Source organism: Physella acuta, unplaced genomic scaffold, assembly GCF_028476545.2.
Source record: "Physella acuta isolate Inbredline_101_S28 unplaced genomic scaffold, ASM2847654v3 ptg000380l, whole genome shotgun sequence".
Lineage (NCBI taxonomy): Eukaryota > Metazoa > Mollusca > Gastropoda > Physidae > Physella > Physella acuta.
In genome coordinates, this window is record NW_026731899.1 from 154,862 (window position 1) to 175,322 (window position 20,461).

The 20,461-nt window shown below is 36.5% G+C and overlaps 1 protein-coding gene and 1 long non-coding RNA gene across 3 annotated transcripts; both read right to left on the bottom strand.

The window, feature by feature from the left end:
* Positions 1-3,202: 3,202 nt before the first annotated feature.
* On the bottom strand, positions 3,203-14,237 carry LOC131942002 (uncharacterized). 2 transcript variants are annotated; one of them, XM_059301650.1, is made up of 7 exons: positions 14,125-14,237; positions 11,994-12,110; positions 9,942-10,211; positions 8,083-8,415; positions 6,909-7,046; positions 3,745-3,789; positions 3,203-3,323 (listed from the first exon to the last, which is right to left on the bottom strand). In XM_059301650.1, the coding sequence occupies exons 2-7, from the start codon at positions 12,085-12,087 to the stop codon at positions 3,301-3,303; spliced, it is 903 nt and encodes a 300-aa protein (XP_059157633.1). In that variant the 5' UTR covers positions 12,088-12,110; positions 14,125-14,237; the 3' UTR covers positions 3,203-3,300. The 2 variants fall into 2 exon arrangements, with proteins under 2 accessions (XP_059157633.1, XP_059157632.1); XM_059301649.1 differs by having other exon boundaries at positions 6,909-7,049.
* LOC131942003 (uncharacterized) lies at positions 5,664-6,462 on the bottom strand. The gene is made up of 2 exons (XR_009386697.1): positions 6,257-6,462; positions 5,664-5,695 (listed from the first exon to the last, which is right to left on the bottom strand). It is a non-coding gene; the product is annotated as an uncharacterized LOC131942003 (long non-coding RNA).
* Positions 14,238-20,461: the final 6,224 nt, after the last annotated feature.

A 20,461-nucleotide genomic window follows, 5' to 3' on the forward strand; every position in this document is an offset into this window, starting at 1 on the left:
ACGCATACTTATTCAATTAAATTATTTTATTTTATGGTTTTAAATTATATTTTCTAAAATATTTAAAAAAACAATACACATGTTAACAATATTCAACTTACAATTGTTGAAGCTCGCAGCAACTAATACGAATACGCCAACCAAATAAAATGTGAAAATCATGTTGAATAATAAACAGTCCATAAACTGTTCCACTATGTATGTGGCGCAAGAGTGTAGACATGGGATGGGTGGTTTAATCGTAACGCAAGACTACAAAAAGTGATTCAGAATTTTTTTTTCGTTTTCTTTTTTTTTTACTACTGCATCCTGCATGAATCATTTAAATTTTTGTATTCATTTTAAGATAGATTCAAATAATTTTATTTGGTGTGTAGTTTCACACACCGTTCTTGAATGACTAATCAAATATTTTTAATTAAGTAATTGACCTTTTGGTTAAAGTTTAAAAGAATGGTAACAATTTTAAACAATAAAAATCTACCGGATAAAAGTTAGAAAATCAAGTGTGTACAATCCGGTATATCAAAGCAGTTCTGATTTTTTTGTCTTTGACTTTTCTTGTAGTGGATGTTTCTCTGATGTACTATTTTACATCCTCAGACATTTCAATCATCTCTTAAATCTTTGTTTATTTTTTATGTGATTCAGTGCTTCAATCTTTGTTAATTTGTTTTGTGTTACATCTAGAAATATCGCATTCAGCGCTTAAATATTTGTAAATTTTGTGAGTGTTACGACCTAAAATATCTCAATCTTCTCTTAAAGCATTTTAATATTTTTTTGTGTTACATTCTAAGATACCTCAATAACCGCTTCGTTAATTTGTTTTGCATCTCAGCCTGAAATATCTCAATCATCTCTTAAAGTTTTGTTTTAATTTGATTTGTATTACATCATAATATATCTCATTCACATCTTTAAGCTTTTTGTTTTGTGTTAATGCTGATATATCTCAATCCTTTTCTACTGCTTTGTTAATTTGTTTTGTGTTATATCCTAAGATATCTCATCATCTCTTAAAGTTTTCTTTTAATTTGTTTTGAGTTGCATTATGATATATCTCAATCACCGCTTCAAGCTTTGTTGATTTGTTTTCCCCATAGGAAATATGTACCAGAATGTGAGTGTATGAGTTGGTTAGGATGGGGGAAATGGTAAGTGTATTTTGTATGTCATGGAATGTTTTGTTAGGATGCAGTGTAAGGATATGAGTAGTGTGTGTGTGAGGGAACGAATTGTGTGATTGTAATGTGAGGGTATGAGATGTTTCGTGGTAATTTCGGTAGTGTAGGTTGTGAGGCAATTATTTGTGCGTGTTTATCGTGAGGGTATGTGTTGTGTGTGCTTGTGTGTGAATTTGAGAGGAGGATTTGTGTGAAAGAATGGATTGTGTGGATGGAATGTGAGGGTACGACTATTGTGTGTGGAATGGTAGGACATGATTTGTGTGGAGTATGAGGGTATATACTTTGTGTGGGTGTGTGGAAATTATAGTAATTAATTTTTTTTTTAAATTGATTTGATGGTAAGGGGTCGTCCATAAATGACGTCACACTCACAGGAGGGAGTGGGGGTCCGTAATTTTGTGACGATGTGTGACGAGGGGGGGGGGGATGTTCAGATGGTGCGACGTCACACTTTTGCATTATAAAAAAGCAATGTTAGATAACGAATTTTAGACGTTATTTCGCGTTTTAGAAAACTGATTTAATAAATTGCAATGGGAATTGATTAAAATACTCTATTTTGACATAGTTCATACAAGATTTTGGAAAAATTATCGATGTTTAAAGAAAAATTCAACTGCAATTTTGGGGGGGGGATGGTTGTATGCTGAGGTGTGACGTCATTTTAGGGGGGGGGGGTGTTTGTCTTTTTGTGACGATGTGTGACGGAGGGGAGGTAGGGGGGAGGTAAAATCGTCCAAAAACCGTGACGTCATTTATGGATGACCCCTAACTGATTATATAGTTACAATGTTGGCTTGTTTTGTTACAATGTTTTATTTTTTTGTTCGATCGTGTGTCGGTTAAATCTGAGGCTGGGTCCTATTGGTAATTTTTACAAGTATAATGTCAAGTCATCATTGGTATGAGGCTAAAATGTAGACCATGTTTTTAATGAAAGGTTTAAATGTAGGAATTAGCCTTGCGCTTGTTTAATGCATGTTATATTATGAACACTATTTTGTGCAGGTTAAATTATACATGGTTCAAAATGAAAATCTGCACCATTTTCTTTGTTCAGTGCTTATAAATAATATCCCGCCAAATTTGTTGTAGTTATTTTAATGTGTTTATAGGTATGTGCAAATAAATATAAATGTGTAATAATTGAAATCTCCCAAATTTATTAGTCTTCTCTGAAAAAAATGTGTAGAAAGACCCGTTTTAAAATATCTCAAGGATAGTAACCCTACAATTTCAAGCCGTTTTTTTTTCGTTTGGGTAACTGCAGATTTACTGTGACATTAGCAGGGTATGTATAATTTTTCATTAAACAGTGTACTAGGCGAATACTCCGCCCTCCCCCTTTCCTTTAAACAGAATAATGTGCTATTCTCATTTGGGATGAGTTACACACCATACTGCCAGATTAGAGGCAAACATGTACAGTTTGGGTTGGTAGTCGACTACACTGTCAATCGACCACATCCTTCCACAAGATCGAATTATCACCCAGCAAGCTAAAGCTGCACTTTCTTTCTGCATATATTTTTATTATACTTTTTTTGGGGTGGGTGGTCAAATGGTAGAGCGTTTGGCTGCAAGCCCAAAGGTTTCGATTTCGGATCTCAGTTTGTACCTGTGACTGTAGGGCCCAACTCAGATGGGTGCTAGATCTAAAGAGGAATCGCTCTTGTTTTTTTACTATATTATAGTTTGCTGTAACGATATGTTACATAATACATTTAGCATGTGTGTACATTTCTCCTCAGTACAATCAGAGGCGTAGCGAGGGGGGGGGGGGCGGGGGTGCGGACCGCACCGGGTGACACCATTTAGGGGGGGTGACACCAAGACACAAAAATAGCAAAATATATAGAGAAAATCTTGAGAGGGAGGGGGATGCAAATCGAAATTTTTTAAGTTTGTCCCCGGGAAGGGTAGCCACCCCTCTGGGGGGTGCCGCACCGGGTGACACCCGACCTCGCTACGCCACTGAGTACAATAAAATCAAACACATACTTTCTGTATAGGTAAATTATTTAATGTATAGAAAGCTTATGAAACATATTTCATCTGTATTTCGTGGCTGAGGGTGGGTGAGTTGATAGGATCATGTGATTGGAAGCAATCACGCCAGCTGAATGGCGTCCCCTGAAAGTGCAGTAGTACAACATTAACTCAAGATATCAAACAATGGTAGCCCTTACTACGAGAAGTAATACATATATATATATGTATATATATATATATAAATATAAATATATATATATATATATATATATATATATATATATATATATATATATATATATATATATATATATATATATATATATATTTATATATATATATATGAAAACCTACTGAGATCATTTTTCATGGAACCGATTATTTTTACACGAATCAATTCTCATAACCGTATTAAATTACACTTAACCATCTAATGTAAGCAATCTCTTAAAACGCCACAATAATATTTGCTGATGTAAACTCGCAGTTAGTCTCTCGTACTAACTGATCTCTACACCAATCCCACCCTTAACCCTCGACACACTACAACAGATAAATGTACCATATGAGGCAATATTTGGGTTCTGCTCGACTGGACGGCCTTGCACTGAAAAAAAAACAAAGAATGATACATAATGTATGAAGCGTAATACTATTCTGTTAATTTTTGCGCACTATAACACCCAACCCCAAACACTCTTTTTATATCACTCCCTGCTCCACACACACACACACACTATGTAAACACTCCGCAACCATCACACACTCTTTACATGATAACTTGCCATCCCAACACACTCTTTACATGATAACTTCCCACCCCAACACACTCTTTACATGATAACTTGCCACCCCAACACACTCTTTACATGATAACTTCCCACCCCAACACACTCTTTACATAACTTCCCACCCCAACACACTCTTTACATGATAACTTGCCACCCCAACACACTCTTTACATGATAACTTGCCACCCCAACACACTCTTTACATGATAACTTCCCATCCCCCACACACTCTTTACATGATAACTGCCCACCCCAACACACTCTTTACATGATAACTTCCCATCCCCCACACACTCTTTACATGATAACTTCCCACCCCCACACACTCTTTACATGATAACTTCCCACCCCCACACACTCTTTACATGATAACTTCCCATCCCCCACACACTCTTTACATGATAACTTCCCACCCCAACACACTCTTTACATAACTTCCCACCCCAACACACTCTTTACATAACTTCCCACCCCAACACACTCTTTACATGATAACTTCCCACCCCAACACACTCTTTACATGATAACTTCCCACCCCAACACACTCTTTACATAACTTCCCACCCCAACACACTCTTTACATGATAACTCCCTACCTCCCCCCACACACTCTGTACACAGTAACTCCCAAACCCATACTCTGTATACAATAACCCCCCACCATCCCGCATCTCCCCATCCCTTACTCTTCCACACTGTATATAATAACTCACCATCACCAACACACTACATCACACCCACACTATATAGAAGACGACATCACACCCCCACACACTATGTAGACTTAATTCCCTACCCCACACATACTATGTACACTATTACATTACACCCCAAACACTATGTAGACTAAACATCCCACCCCATACTCACAAATCTGTACACGATAACCTCAACCATCACACACTTTGTAGACTAATTTCCCACTCCATATTTACACACTCTGTACACAATAACTCCCCACTCCATATTTACACACTCTGTACACAATAACTCCCCACTCCATATTTACACACTCTGTACACAATAACTCCCCACTCCATATTTACACACTCTGTACACAATAACTCCCCACTCCATATTTACACACTCTGTACACAATAATTCCCCACTCCATATTTACACACTGTACACAATAACTGCCCACTCCATATTTACACACTCTGTACACAATAATTCCCCACTCCATATTTACACACTCTGTACACAATAACTCCCCACTCCATATTTACACACTCTGTACACAATAACTCCCCACTCCATATTTACACACTCTGTACACAATAACTCCCCACTCCATATTTACAAACTCTGTACACAATACCGGGTAACCCGGGGTAATTCCATACACTACTTTTCTAAAAAATTTGTAAAAAATCTAAAATCAACACTACCACAATATTATATTGAGGGTAACACTAGACATGCATTACTTATATGATGGCAAACAAATATAAAGATAATTCACAAAATAAAATACAATTTTTAAATATTTCACTTTTATTGCAAAAACATGCCAAGTGGGGCAATTCCACACACATTATGAAAATTTTAAAATTCATGTATTTAAAAATGTGTAAAAAACATTTTCCCCCTTGGAAACAATTTTGCATTGGGGCAACCAGTCTTCATCACTGGATGAAGAGAAAGTCTCAATTTCTTCCTCCTGAATTCTACTCTCATCTGTCATAGGCCGAAGTTATTCCTTTATAATTGTGGACCATTCTGAAATAAATACAAAATTAAATGTTAGAAAGTCTAATTACTAATGTGTGTATGGGGATGTTTAGCTCTAAATATTGCATAAATTATAATAAATAATATAAGTACAGTAACAATAATAATGGATAAAGAAATAAAAGAAGGATGTGGCAATTTTACTTAACTTTAATAGCAGAGTCTTTTTAAAAAATAAATAGTACTAGATCTAGTACTATTCAAGTATTTTTTTAGATTAAATCATGAGTTGTGAATTACAGAATTAGCCACAACCATTTGAAATGGTTTAAAATAAAAGCTAAACCCTCTAAAGAGTATAAAAAGCAACATGGGACATTCCAAACTATAGTGTATGGAATTGCCCCACACCATGTGTGTGGAATTGCCCCACACCTACTATTGAAAAAAATATGCTTTCCTGTTCTAAATTAAAGGCTGAATCTAGCATCATTAACTGTTACTATTAACACAAATGATTAAGCTTTCATATATTCAATAAATAATTGACAACAATTAAAAATAAGACAAAAAAAAATATTTTTTAAAAAGTGCAGGGGTTGTACTTACCTAAGGATGTTTGAAGATAGATGCAGATAAAATTAAAATTCTTGCTCTGAATGTAGGTGAACGCTTCTCTAACAGTATCAGAAAGTACAAAAAATGACCTCTTAGAAACAGGGAATAGTAACTTTTAATTAAACTTTACTCTCATTAAAAATAGAGAGTATCCAGTATATAGTGTGTGGAATTACCCCGTGTGTGGAATTACCCCACCTTACCCTACCTCCCCACTCCATATTTACACACTGTACACAATAACTCCCCACTCCATATTTACACACTCTGTACACAATAACTCCCCACTCGACAAACAACCCTTGAGACAAAATCTCCCCACCCTACCCCACAAAAAACCAGTTGACTAAACTCACCACCCCAAACTCATACACTCTATATACGATAACGCCCCACCCCACTCTCATATACTCTGTAGACAATAACACCCCACCTCACACTCAACCTGTAGACAATAAATACCCACCCCACCCCACAACCTGTAGACAATAACACCCTACCCCACACACACCCTTTAGACAAAAACTCCCCACCCCACACACACCCTTTAGACAAAAACTCCCCACCCCACACACACCCTTTAGACAAAAACTCCCCACCCCACACACCACCTATAAACACATGCCCCCCACCCAGCACTCACACACTCTGTAGACGATAACTCCTATAACCGCCAGGGCAACAAAAAACAGACAGCATATTGAGATCGTCACCACGCTATTGATGGACACCTGCTCCTGGATTTTCTGCATGCGTATCATATACATTCCGCTCATGTTGCCTTCTGGGGAAGTATAAAATATCAGCACGTTCGTTTTTTGAAGTATAGGAACCTCCCCCCCCTCCCCCCGCCCCCGGCCCCGTTCAATTTTAACAAAATATCAGCACGTTCGATTTTGAAGTATAGGACCCCCCCCCCTCCCCCTCCCCCCGCCCCCCCCCCCCCCCCGTTCAATTTTAACAAAATATCAGCACGTTCGATTTTGAAGTATAGGAACCTCCCCCCCCCCCCCTCCCCCTCCCCCCGCCCCCGTTCAATTTTAACAAAATATCAGCACGTTCGATTTTGAAGTATAGGAACCTACCCCCCCTCCCCCCGCCCCCGTTCAATTTTAACAAAAAAATAAGCCCGTTCCATTTTGTAAAACTGAGTATCTTTAAGGTATATCTTCGGGCTAGGCACCTCCTCCAACCCCGCTCCCCCCACCCGATCAATTAAAGCAAATATAAGCACCTTATACTTTTGTAAAATTGAGTATCTTTAAGGCATATCATCGGGGTAGGCAGCACCTCCTACCCCCTACCCCCCCCCCCCTATCAATTTTCGAAAATGTCAGCACCTTAGCTTTTGTAAAAAAAAGTTTCAGATAATCTTTCAGACATGTCTTCGGGGTAGGAGTTGCGTCCCCAACACACTGATCCATTTGAGAAAAAAAAAATCAGCACGCCACATTTTGAAAATCAGAGTTTCTTTCAGATAGATCTTTAAGATGGGCACTGCGTCTCGTCTTCCCCCCCCCCCCCCTCCTTACACACACACCTCAATATAAGTAAATTTCAGCACAATTAATTTCGTTAAACATAGTTTATTCCAGACATTTTTTCCAGATGGGCCCTGACCTCCCACCCCCACCCCCAGCCCCATCTCCTCTACCAAGATGATGTAGAAATGTATATAATTTATATAAAAAATGTATATTTCACTCACTGGTCGCACCCCCCCCTCTCTCTTCCCCCTCCTCCTCTTCCTTCCCCCCCCCCCCCCCCGGGAGTAGTTCTCTATTTGTACCCAAACGTCCCCAAGACACTTGACCCACCTTTACTGGTTAACACTAAACGGTGGATAATGAAGTTGCTCTTGTACGTTTGAAGCGCTCCAAATTTGACGTCCGTGTTCCCGTAGTCGTGCAGGCTGACGTTGAACACGTATATCGTGACGTCAAACCTAAATATGGAGGTGCGGTTGACGGTCCAGTTGACGCAGGTGAGCAGGACGCACTCGGTGGCCTTGAGCCAGCGGTACTTGTAGAAGACCATCAGGGGGACCGGGTCGCGGGGGGCCGGCACATACACACAGATGTCGAACCGCGCGGTGTAGCCTATGTTCGCGGACTGCTTCGTGTAGTCGGACGAGCACATTTGGGGTGAACCTACAGAGAGAAAAAAAAACAGATCTGAATGTATTTTATAAACTTATGTGTAACCATATTATATTGTTTTTTGCAAACTTAACTCTTAAGATTAAAAAAATAACCATATACCTAAATCTATATGCAACGGCTTATAAATTTTCTAAACCTATGTGTAACCATATTAGATTGTTTTTTTTTTTTTTTTGCATACTTAACTTTTAACATTCAAACAAACCTTAATCTATGTCCAATGCCTAATACATTTTCTAAAATTAGTGTAACCATATTACATTTTTTCTAACTTAATGCTTAACAATTCAAAAACCTTAAACGTAAATCTGTGGCCTAACATTTTTATTTACGTAAAGTTTATTACTTTATACAACTTTACTTAAAATAGTCTGATGACAAATGAATTCGGAAATCACTTCCTTAATCTAAACATCTAAACTTTCAAGTTTAACTGTGTGATAATAAGGCATTCAGTTTTCAAAAGTTAAGGTTAATTACATTTAGAGTGTAAATTATAAAAAGAAGAAAAAAAAAACACATAGAAACGTTTAAAATAATAAGCCTTTAAAAGCATTGGATGCCAAAATCTGTAGCGACAAAGTTGTCATTAATTAAATAAATAAATTAGCTTTATTTTCTTGTTTTCACTTCATTTGAAAGCCTAGCATCATACATTTTCTAAATTTCTGTTATTTTCCAATTTTACAGTAATCTATATATATATATTATTCTCTTCTGGGAGACGCTAGAAAACTAGCTGTAAACGCGCTCCCTACCATCCCCACCCTTACATGGTCTTAGTGAGCTGTGGTTCACGCTATGTTTACCTTCGTGGAGTCGGGTTTAGTGACGGCTATTAGGGGCAGATAATTTAGTTTGAAACGATTTTAAACGTTGGGGGGGGGGGGGTAGGAAGGGGGGGGGGGGGTTATGGTCCTTAACGAGCTACTTATAGTGTTTTAAAGAAATATTTTCAGTGTCAGCGTTGGTACTGTCGAATTCACAAATTATGAATTACTGAAAAGTAGTAAAAACAACAACTAAATAGCGGCGTATGTTATGCCGCGGGCCGGCTCGTTTTATTTAAAAGAAGTTGACACCACATAGGCTAAGACTAAAAATAATTGCGTTAAAAATAGTTATCTGCCCCTTGTCAACCCAGGAAAGAAGATGAGCAACCGTGAAAATAAAACAGATGACCGCCAGCAGATAGATTGTCCGCTGGTATTTAATCTTGTTATCTTCCCTTTATGTACTTGTAACGAAAAGCCTCATGTCTAATTAGATAAAATTAAATATTCTTGCATTGTCACCGGAGACGAATGCATCTGGAAAAAATTTGCTGGGTTAAAATTACGTTACACGATTTGTCATATCCGACAATCATATAAAACAAACAGACATTGCGAAGTACATAAATTCTTATAAGAGACGATTTTAGCACTTACATTATGAAGTGCATTAATAAATAACTTATCTCCTGTATACTTCAACAGTTAATCTAGCTCAAGAAAACTATTGTAAGCTCTTACATCCTGTAACTGATAAATCCAATAGTTTTTCATGCTGACCCTCTCGAGAGCGGCAAGTGTATCTGCCAAAGTCACTACAGGACAGCTTGGGGATGTGATACATGACAGCCGACTCTGTTCGGGTCAGCTTACGGGACCGTTTCAGTTCGTGCTGGACGATCAGCTTGTCGGAAGTGTAGAGTTCGCTAGAGGGACATCGCAGGATGATGTACTTCGCCTGTAAGTGTTCGAAGTAGGCAAGTTGGGAGTTGAAGTCTATGTAGACAACGCCTGTTGAAAGGAATGAAAACTATATAAACAAACACAACATTACAATACATATTTCTACACACCAATAATACACACTAAACTTATATATGAAGGAACATACGAACATATCGACCCACACACCATCCTCCATATAAGCCTATACCATGACAAATACCAAACTGTCAATACCGAAAAGTCTCTAGTTCGAACCCCCGGGCAGATCAGGCTCGTTAGCTGGGAACAGCCACTCTTCTAGGAGAGACAACTCCAAAATTAAACAACCTGCTGCCTTGTAGTTTGTTCTTGATTGGACAAAGGCTATGGAAGCAAATCCCAAAAGAAAAGCAGGCTGAAATCGGAGTCAATGGCCTCAAAGGCGCATCACAAGTTGACATGTATCCTTAATTGTGATGGAGGCGTGGTCGAGTCGGCATAAAGCTCATGGATGATAAATTCGAAAAAAAGTCTCGAGGTTAAACCCTCTGGCAGATAAGGCTCGATCCCTTCCCACACTAAAAATTAAAAACGAAGAAGAAGAGAATACAATGCTTGTACTGCTAGTGTGATTAAAAAAGTCTCATGAAATATCAAGGCCGACAACTAGACCATTGAACAAGAAATCATGAATGACTTATATCCACTCTAAGTGTGACAGTGTTAAAAATAATCACATTACCATACACTGTTTTAACACGATCATTTATAAGAGCATTAGTGTGTAACATTTACCGCAGAAATCAGGGTAACATAAATCATTATTTAAATGTACCTTGTCGAAAACCTTTCTTAGATATTTTGACTCACGTTTCGAACGATTCATAATTGTAAACGTAGTGTACAACCATAAAAATCATACAAGGTCTTTGACCCCAATACAACCCTAATAAAAAGAAAACTGTATGGGATGCCGGGGGTCTAAGGATCACAGTCCAGTTCGTCAACGAGGTTTGACTTCTTGTCTGACTACTCCAATAGACATACAATTAAGTAACGACGATGAAGAAAAAAATACAAAGACAAACAAGCTTTTCTTAAACAGGCTAATTAAACAGTTCAGTAATATTCCCTAGTAACCTACTATATACTTATTTCCCCACCCTCCAAATTATGGGTTATCAGATTGTTATAGTTTCACCCATTAATTAAAAAAAATGTATGTATGCCCATAACAATATATTGAGTGCACCTAACAATATGCTTTGCTACGGTGTGGTCGTTCAGCTACTAAAGAGTCGCGAGTTCGGATCTCGGTCCGGCCTCGGGACTACAGGACGCCCATGATCACATGACTCTGTTGATTGTCGTTAGGGAAAGTGAAGGCGGCTCAATATACAACTAATTTATGCGCCAAGGTCAAGAAGAATTAATTATGAACTCTACTTCCACTGCACTGTTGATAATTAAGTCTGAAAGGGGAGCTTTACGGATTTCCTATTTTTTTGTTCCGAATAGTTTGTTGTATGCCTATCACAGTACATTTGGTGGAATTAAAATTTAACTGTTTTTATCTAATATATACATTATGTAAAAAAACATATTGTGTGCACCTAACATGTGTATTGTTTGCACCTAAGAATATGTTGTGTGCACCTAAACATATATTTTGTGCACCTAGCAATATATTGTGTGCACCTAAAATTATATTAAGCGCACCTAATAATATATTGTGTGCACCTAACAATATATTGTGTGCACGTAACAATATATTGTGTGCACCTAACTATATACTGAGTGCACCTAACATTATATTGAGCACACCTAATAATATATTGTATCCACATAACATTATGTCGTATGCCCTACCTTGCTGTGCTTCACTTCTATAAAGGTGCAATAGCAGTAGGTAAAAGCACCTCAGCAAGAAATCTTGACAAGTATAGGTGCATGAAATAGACATCCTGATCTAGCTGCGTCTTTCATCTTTAATTACAAAAGAAAAGCGGCATTTACAAATTGTAGCCAGTGTCAAATATATTACGCTTGATTGAACGCACAATTTATAATTTTCAAAATGTATTATATTATTTTATAGTATCGTTTAGTAAGTTATCCTAAATGTTATTTGACTGAAAATATTTTGCTTTAAAACACTATCAGTAGCTGGTAAAGACGATTATCCTCACCCTCCCTCCTCACCCCCACCCCTCCCGCGAATTCCATGAAAGCAGCCGTCCGTGACGACAGTTTACAAATGACAATGAATAGTTATGGCCGAAATTGTTATTACCTCCCCTTTTTAAATCTTAAATTATCTGCCCCTACCCCTAATAGCCGACCTTGCTCTACGATTGTAAACATTCGGGGTGAACCACAGCTCACCTGACAGGTGGGGTTGAGGGTGGTAGCTAAGCTATGGTCCACATGAAGAGAATTATATATATATATATATATATATATATATATATATATATATATATATATATATATATATATATATATATATATATATATATATATAGATTATCCTTTAGTAAGAGTTATCCTAAATGTTATTTGAACATTTAAAATAGTTAAGTAAGAGTTATTCTACTTGTTATGTTTAGAGAGAGAGTTAAGCTTCCTGATACTTTAGTTAAGTTATCTCGTTTTTCAGTTATCGAGTTGACGGCCATATAACATCAAAACCTATGTCTGATACTTCATATGATACTTCATATGCTGACATCATTAATCATTAACAAAGTAACTTGACACATGTGAAAAATCGTATCCATAATTTAAATCATTTTTGTAAAAGAAAACCACTGCTTTTCCTTATAAGTACTCCACATTTCACATCTTTTTTGTACAAGCGTTTGCAGCTATAATTTCTGATTGTATACTCAAGAATAATCACAACTGTAGAAAATATGTATGTAACCAGACAAACAAATATCTTTTTTTTTTTTTTAACATCGAACATGCTCATAGTAATACTGTACATGTGTGTATATAACTTTATTGACGCAACTTGTCTACATTAAAACCAGCATAAGAAGAAAAAAAACACTGATTTGTTTTCAAATAATGTATTAGGTTGTTATGTAAAAAATTTCTATGGGCAAGCAATTAGCGGTATGCTATGCTTTTAGTTATCGAACGTTTTATAATTCTTCTGTCTGTAATTAAAGCCACAAAACGTCAATTAAATTTAAAAAATGTGTAAATGACTACATACAGTCATCATGCGGTCTTCAACGTTACCTGTCTAGTGTACCCGTGTTGTTTTTTTTTTTTTGTATCTACAAATATCAAAATTTAATTTGTTACACAACCGTCAAGCAAGACTACTTTCAGAGTTTCTTCCAGGCATCCCCCAATGAAAGTCTACCCCCCCCCTCCCCCTCCCGAACGAAATGGAATTTATATAGAAAATATATACTTTTAACAGTGTCCGCCCCCAACACTTCTTTAGTCCGCCCCCCCCCCCCCTCCCCGAGAAACAAGTCAGAAAGAAACACTAAATGCTTTGTTTTAAGTATTATCACTTTTTGAATAACACAGAAGCATAGTTTCTTCTAGGCATCTCTTGCGGGGGAGGGGGGGGGGGGAATGTGTCCTCCACCCCCCTTCAATCCCTCTGAAAATATCAAGTGCACCCCCGGAGAAAAAAGTCTGGAAGAAACACAGAAGGCAGTCTTTTGTATTTTGTTGCAGAAATAATGCTGCTAGACAAACTATATTACGCATTTGTCGCTGATATAAAAGTAACACTGACAGACATACCTATGTAGACCCTTTACACTATATCTAGGTCTAGATCTAGTGTATACGTCTAGAGTATAAGAAAACGACACGACTCTACACTTGTCTACACTCAAAAGAGTTGGACTCAGATCACGATATCGTATAAAAAAAAACAATTTCTCCCATCCAAGTGTTACCAACCTCAGGTTAGTTATTTGAAGTACATATACATTAATATATTAGATCATCTAGGAATAGATAACATTACCTCGCTTGTACAAAATTAAATTTAACTCCACAACAAAGTCAACAAAAGTAGAACTGTTTCTATAAATATGTGACCGGAAGTACTCTATAAACATGGTAGATCTTACTTAAAATGTTGTCGTAGAGATTATAATCTAAAACGATGACGTTTGACACAAAATAGTTTCTTAGCTTTTGTATTGACAACCATGATGTAGGAAAAGATAATGTGATTCGTTTTCAAATCTTATAGATGACTGTCAAGATCATTGCTTCGTGGTAACAAAAAGAAAAAGAAATGAGTTTAAAATTCAATATTTATTGAATCCTGAAAATGAAACAGAAAAACTTAGTCATAATATTGCGATCCACAATTTACATAATTTGACTTAACAATAATCATTTCCAACATATTATCTTTATGTATTTTTTTCGTTTTGTGTGTGTTCATACAAAGAAAAAAAAAGGTATAGAACAATTGAGATATGTTATATTATGTATGTAGGCCTATATATATATATATATATATATATATATATATATATATATATATATACTTTCAATATTTTGTGTCTTAAAAATAAGGTGATTTGACATGTCCAGTTGAATACATATTTATTTATCAAGTCAACTGCGATTACTCTGTATTCTACTGTCAATGTGTTATACTTGCCATTATTCAGTCGATATGAATCTAAATATGCCACAGCGTGGTCGAATGATAAAGAATATTTGGTCTCGTGCTCCGAATTTGGTTGCGTCTTTAGACTGTTGGACGACACTGAGTCCACCCAGCTCTAATAGGTACTTAACTTTAATTGGGGAATGTAAAGGCGGCTGAGCATAATGCTAACCACACTATATGAAAGAAACAGTGAACTCTATTTCAGCTGCTTAACAATCAGTAAGAGGAGCTTTACTTGTGATTCTACATGTTATATTTCCCATGTACATTTATTTTCTCTTTTTCTAAGACTATTATCTACTGTCTACATTCCCCAGTCGATATTATTGAATGCATACATTCTCATGTTCACGTCAATTTGTTCAAGCATATTCGTTCATATTTTTTTAACCTTTCTTGTATTTATATTATGTTGTCTATATTATCCAGTCAACATTTTGTGTGTGTATAATATGCAGCGCATAATATTTAGCTTATATTATCTAGTTTACATCCACTTTTTCAAATTATCTAATTTTTTTTCAAAGTTGTCGAGTTCACATTCTCTTATTTCAATTCGCTTATTTACATCCATCAATCAACATTCTTTTGTTCACAACTGCATTTTTACATTGTCAATGCCATTTTATTTTGCTCTTATTCATAATTTAATATTCTCTTATTCTTATTCTTTATTCATTATTCTTCTTTTCACATTTTTCATTCAATATTCTCTGATTCACATTTTTCATTCAATATTCTTTTATTCAAATTCTTCATTCAATAATTTCTATTTCACATTCTTCATATACTATTCAATTGCTCTCATCCTTCATTCAATATACTATTGTTTACACACTTCATTCAATATTTTGTTCTCCGTTTAGATTATGTTGTTGATATCAGTATTGTTCAAACTCCATCCCAGTGGCGTAGGCAGGGGGGGGGGGGGTTAGGTGAGGGGGTCATAACCCCCCCTCCCATAGACCCCTCGGTACATAAGTAAAAAGTATGAAGGGGGGGGGTGCAAATCGAAAGCCACTGCTCCATCCCCTATGTTATGCTTTCTCGCGAAAGACCTTATCCATTCCTCGGAGGAAGTATTGGTTACATTTCAACACACTGGAATCGTTTCTAATTTTTTCGACCAACAGGGTCGTTTGGGTCATCGACCTCCCAGTAAATGTGTTGAGAGAGACAACGATTCTCTGTCTCTGTACCGTCTGACGCTGGGGCTACCACGTCTGACGCTGGGGCTACCACGTCTGGCTTCTGAGGTTGTTTTGGTTGTCCTAGAAACATATGGGCACGATATTACAACATTAATGGTTATTTATTAGCCATGCTAAACTAAAATTCGTTTATTGTGAATTTTTTAGGATCTAGATATAAGAATAAGAGTTTCGAAGTAATTTTAAACTAGACTACGATAAGCCATTAAAATAAAGTGAAAACCCAACTATCAATTGCTTCTATGTGGCGTGTCGTTATATCGTAATGCAAGGTGTAGGCCCAAGCCTAACCGCGAAATGGAGACACCACTAAGTTGTAATTTAACCCTTTATCTACTGACGGTACTTATAAGTACCACTTTAATTAAGCGCCTGTATTATTTTTAATTTAAGACGAATTTTAAAAATTATTGATGTAATTGATAGTATTATCTCCCTTGAGTCACAGGTAGGTGGAGGTATCAATGTTTTTTGAAAATTACTGGTGTGGCACCACTTCAATGTCTTGCTATATCGGTAGTTCACAATTGTTCTGTACATATCTCACATGTGTTCCTGATTCCACTTTGTTTTACCTTATTCTTCACGTTTTCAACATCGAATATTTTTTATTGGCATCTTCAATAGTCAGGCAAATACATTTAACTTCTAGTTATACAATTTTTATCAAATTGTCTTTGTAATAGATAGATGTTTACAAGTGGACTTATAAGTACCGTCAGGGCACACGGACATTTTTTTTAGGATTTCTTGGAAATTGCTGATTTTCAATGTGGATTGACATAAATATTATTTTGATAATTAATTATCGAAATGTACTTAAAAATATATTTATGCACTTATAAGAAGGTTAGCATAGGGTTTTCCTCAGAAATATTGTAATTAATTGCAGATTTCTAGTAGTAAAAGAATAACAAGAATAGAGGTGGCAGTTGCAGGCTCGTTTACTAGGTTTAGTATACGTTATTTGTATACCAAAGTCTAGTTCTAGAAGTAAGATTTGTAACTTATATTTGTTGCAAAAACTGTCTTGCATACAATAGCTAGCGTGTACGTAATGTATACATGTATACATGTAGACTAGTAATAGTCCATACATCTGCATGTAGTATAGATCGTTTTGTAATTTTGAATCAGTAAACACAAAACAGTAGGCCATTACGGCTATTCCAAACACATTGAGCTCACTTCTATTTGTGAAATTTACACTGTAGTGTAGACTTGCCATAACATTTTAGTAATCTACAATTATACTAGCATTACTAGTAGTAGTGTATTGAATGACTAGGATTTCGTTTTCAAAATATTTGTTTATGCGGCTCATTGTAATGGCTATTGGAAGCCTCCAGCAAAAGCAGGTTCAGTCCGGCAACTGTTGCCACACCAGAAAGACGACAGACAAGAATGTCTCAGGAATGAGGAATGAGGGAACATGACATGTCGGCACCTTTTGCTGTGTTTGAGGTCTAAGATGTGTTCCGATAGAAAATCCAGTAAAAATCGTTCTAAAAATGTACATTTGTGCTGTGTATGAGTGAAAATTACAAAAAATGATTGTTATAATGATTGCCATGTTATTATTTAATAAGTTGTATCGTTTTTTCCTGTTTTGTAATTTTTTTAATTTTTGAAAAAAATGTCCTACATTCCTGACGGTACTTATAAGTACCAATACATGTTTGTGCCCTTAAAAATTTATAAAACAAAATTTCCTTCGACATATGATTTAAATGTGCCAAAAGCAATATGATAACACATTGTTTAAGAAAAAATGTCATTCGGAACATAATTCCGTAAATAAAGGGTTAATTGCCTGCATGGCAATGTAAATGAGCCGGCGTGGTCGGGTGGTAGAGCGTACAGCGCTGGACCCGAAAATCTCGAGTTCGGATTCACTGCCTTTGTATATAAAGCATTCATAAATTCACCCAGTTCTGATTAATACATGAATCACAATAGGCTTAGTAAAGCCGGTTGAACATAGTTCTTAACACACTATGCTTTCCTTTATTTATGTCACATATATAGGTAGAGGCTACTTTATCTGACACATGGACTATCAACATTGAAAGAGTTATTAAACGTTATGTCAAGATGAAGTATAGACATTTCACAGAGTAAATTTTAAAGTAACCGGTGCCGTTACCTCTTCTTCTCGTTCGACTCAACATGACAAACAGGCAACACGACACAAGGACGATGGTTGCCAAGCCCACGGTTATCCCAGCGTACATGAACAAATGTGATATTAGCGTAGCAGAGTGACTCTGTGATTGTGATTGACAAACAACAGCGGTGTGCTTAAGGGCGTAATTGGCTCCACAAGCACGTAAGCTGCTGTTGTGTATATTACATTTCTTATTTTGCAGTAACACAAACAAACTGTCAACGCCTTCCAGACTTTCTGAAAAAAAGACATTAATCAATATAAAAAATGAATAACTGTAGAGTGATAGACACTAACTTTAACGTTTACATGGATGTAAGAGAAAGCCTATATATATATATATATATATATATATATATATATATATATATATATATATATATATATATATATACATATTATTTATTATACATGTATCTTCTTACTTATAACACATGAGTTAATGGCCTCAAGACGATTCTGTTGGATTAATATGTCCATGTTAGAACAGTTTTGTATCGCTCCATCTAAAGAAATGTTTTCATACATGTCTTTAAAGCATGTCGACTCTTGTGTTGTTAGTTTAGGACAGGTACTGCAGTCAACTAAAAAAAACAAAATAAAAATAAATTGAAGCAAGTTACCAGTTTGTTTCTGGCGGCTCATTATATATGACCTCGGTATAAAATAATATAGAGAGTGTTATGAAACGAGTCAGGTTATAAAAATTATGATTGTCTTGTAAAGGATCCTAACTTTATGATTGGTATATAAGCTTTTAGCTGGCACATCGAAAAAAATAAAGACAGAAATGATTTAAAAGTGCATTGATTAAATGTAAACAATCTCTAGCACAACACAAAATTCAATCTAAAAAAAAAAAAAATTCAACAAACAATCCCTTATTGCTGACTTCTATGACTTCTAACAAATGCAGCTAATTGACCCAAACTAAAGAATTATAGACTTAACTGACTGCTGGACTTTGGCATACGACTGACAGAAGAGGAACAACGCTTTTTATTATTGTTACAACATATTGGAGCTTAACATTTCTAAATCTAAATTCGTCGGCTTGGACATCTGGAACTGCGGTGGGATGACATCGACACATGAACACTTCATTTTAACATCATTGGGGTAGGGTACTTCATATCGTCATTAGGGATGCTGGGGTCATGCAGGGGTTAAGGAACCAAAAGGGCCAAGCTTGAGCCAGAAAGATAGGACAGTTGAACTTTAGCTTGGTTAAGATGTAGTCGTATTTTGTGTGTTGCAGTGTTGCAGGGCTGGCCCTAAGGCTGTCCACTATCTATGTTCAAGATTATGATGTTATCCAAGACTAAAGTATCAATCATTAAAATTAGGAAGCTGAAATAGCTGAAATTGTGTTTGCGTTTTTTTCTAACCTCTCACTGCAGTCATCACCACCATCATTTACCAACCATACAGATGACGTCGTTCCATAACAGAGAGGTTAAACTATGCCCAGCCTGATTTACCTTCCCTACAATAAGTCAGGTACCAATCATAGGTAGGATGAATTAAAGACTACCGCCTAAAAATACGGTTTTTCTCAATTAATAAATAACAATGGTATCTACAGTGAGGTGTATGCACATAGTAATAAACCATCTAGTGTAAATATCCTCACAAATTAAGACAATTGTATGTACAGAGGACGCAATATTAAAACCGGCGTTTATGTAACCGTCGTCTGTTTCTGACATATTTTTAAACAATCGCCTGCACATGGAAACGCGTTTGTACTAAAATACCGGACCCGATCACCAAACGGTTTAAACGAACAGACATTTTTCATCTAATCCCCTTCCGCACCCCCGCCCATAACGCTCACAAATCCTTATCCCTATATGACACAGGGGTCTCCAAACTACGGCCCGCGGGCCGGATGCGGCCTGCGAAGTCATCTGATCCGGCCCGCGGAGATTTTTTTGTCCAAGGAAAATCGTTTGTTGGTGATGGCTGAGGAACTTTGCCCAGAAAAATCAAAGACATGCCTGGATGAAACTGGCCCCCGAACTGAAATTTGATAGTTTGGAGACCCCTGCTATACGTTGTCCAAACTTCCATAAGCACGTGTCTTTTCATTTGGATAATGTGTAAATTAGATGTGTTCGCATTTTCTTGCTAAGTCCAAACTTATGTTAATTGTTTTTTTTATTAGTCTTTAACCACACAGTTGTGTGCTAACGAAGACCTTAGGTCGAAACTTCCATTGTATTTGTAATGGTCTTTCCGTGTGAGGATACTAACACTATATGTTTTACTCAATCGAAGTAAGATAGGCCTACAC

What these genes read in the sequence shown, in the direction of transcription:
- LOC131942002 (XM_059301649.1), bottom strand. Translation starts at nt 12,087, where the DNA reads ATGTCTATTTCATGCACCTATACTTGTCAAGATTTCTTGCTGAGGTGC. An exon ending in GGATTTATCAGTTACAGGAT is followed by an intron (nt 8,416 to 9,941) that starts GTAAGAGCTTAC and finishes TTCTCTCTGTAG; the next exon opens with GTTCACCCCAAATGTGCTCG. An exon ending in AGTTATCGTCTACAGAGTGT is followed by an intron (nt 3,790 to 6,908) that starts GTGAGTGCTGGG and finishes TTTTTTTTTCAG; the next exon opens with TGCAAGGCCGTCCAGTCGAG.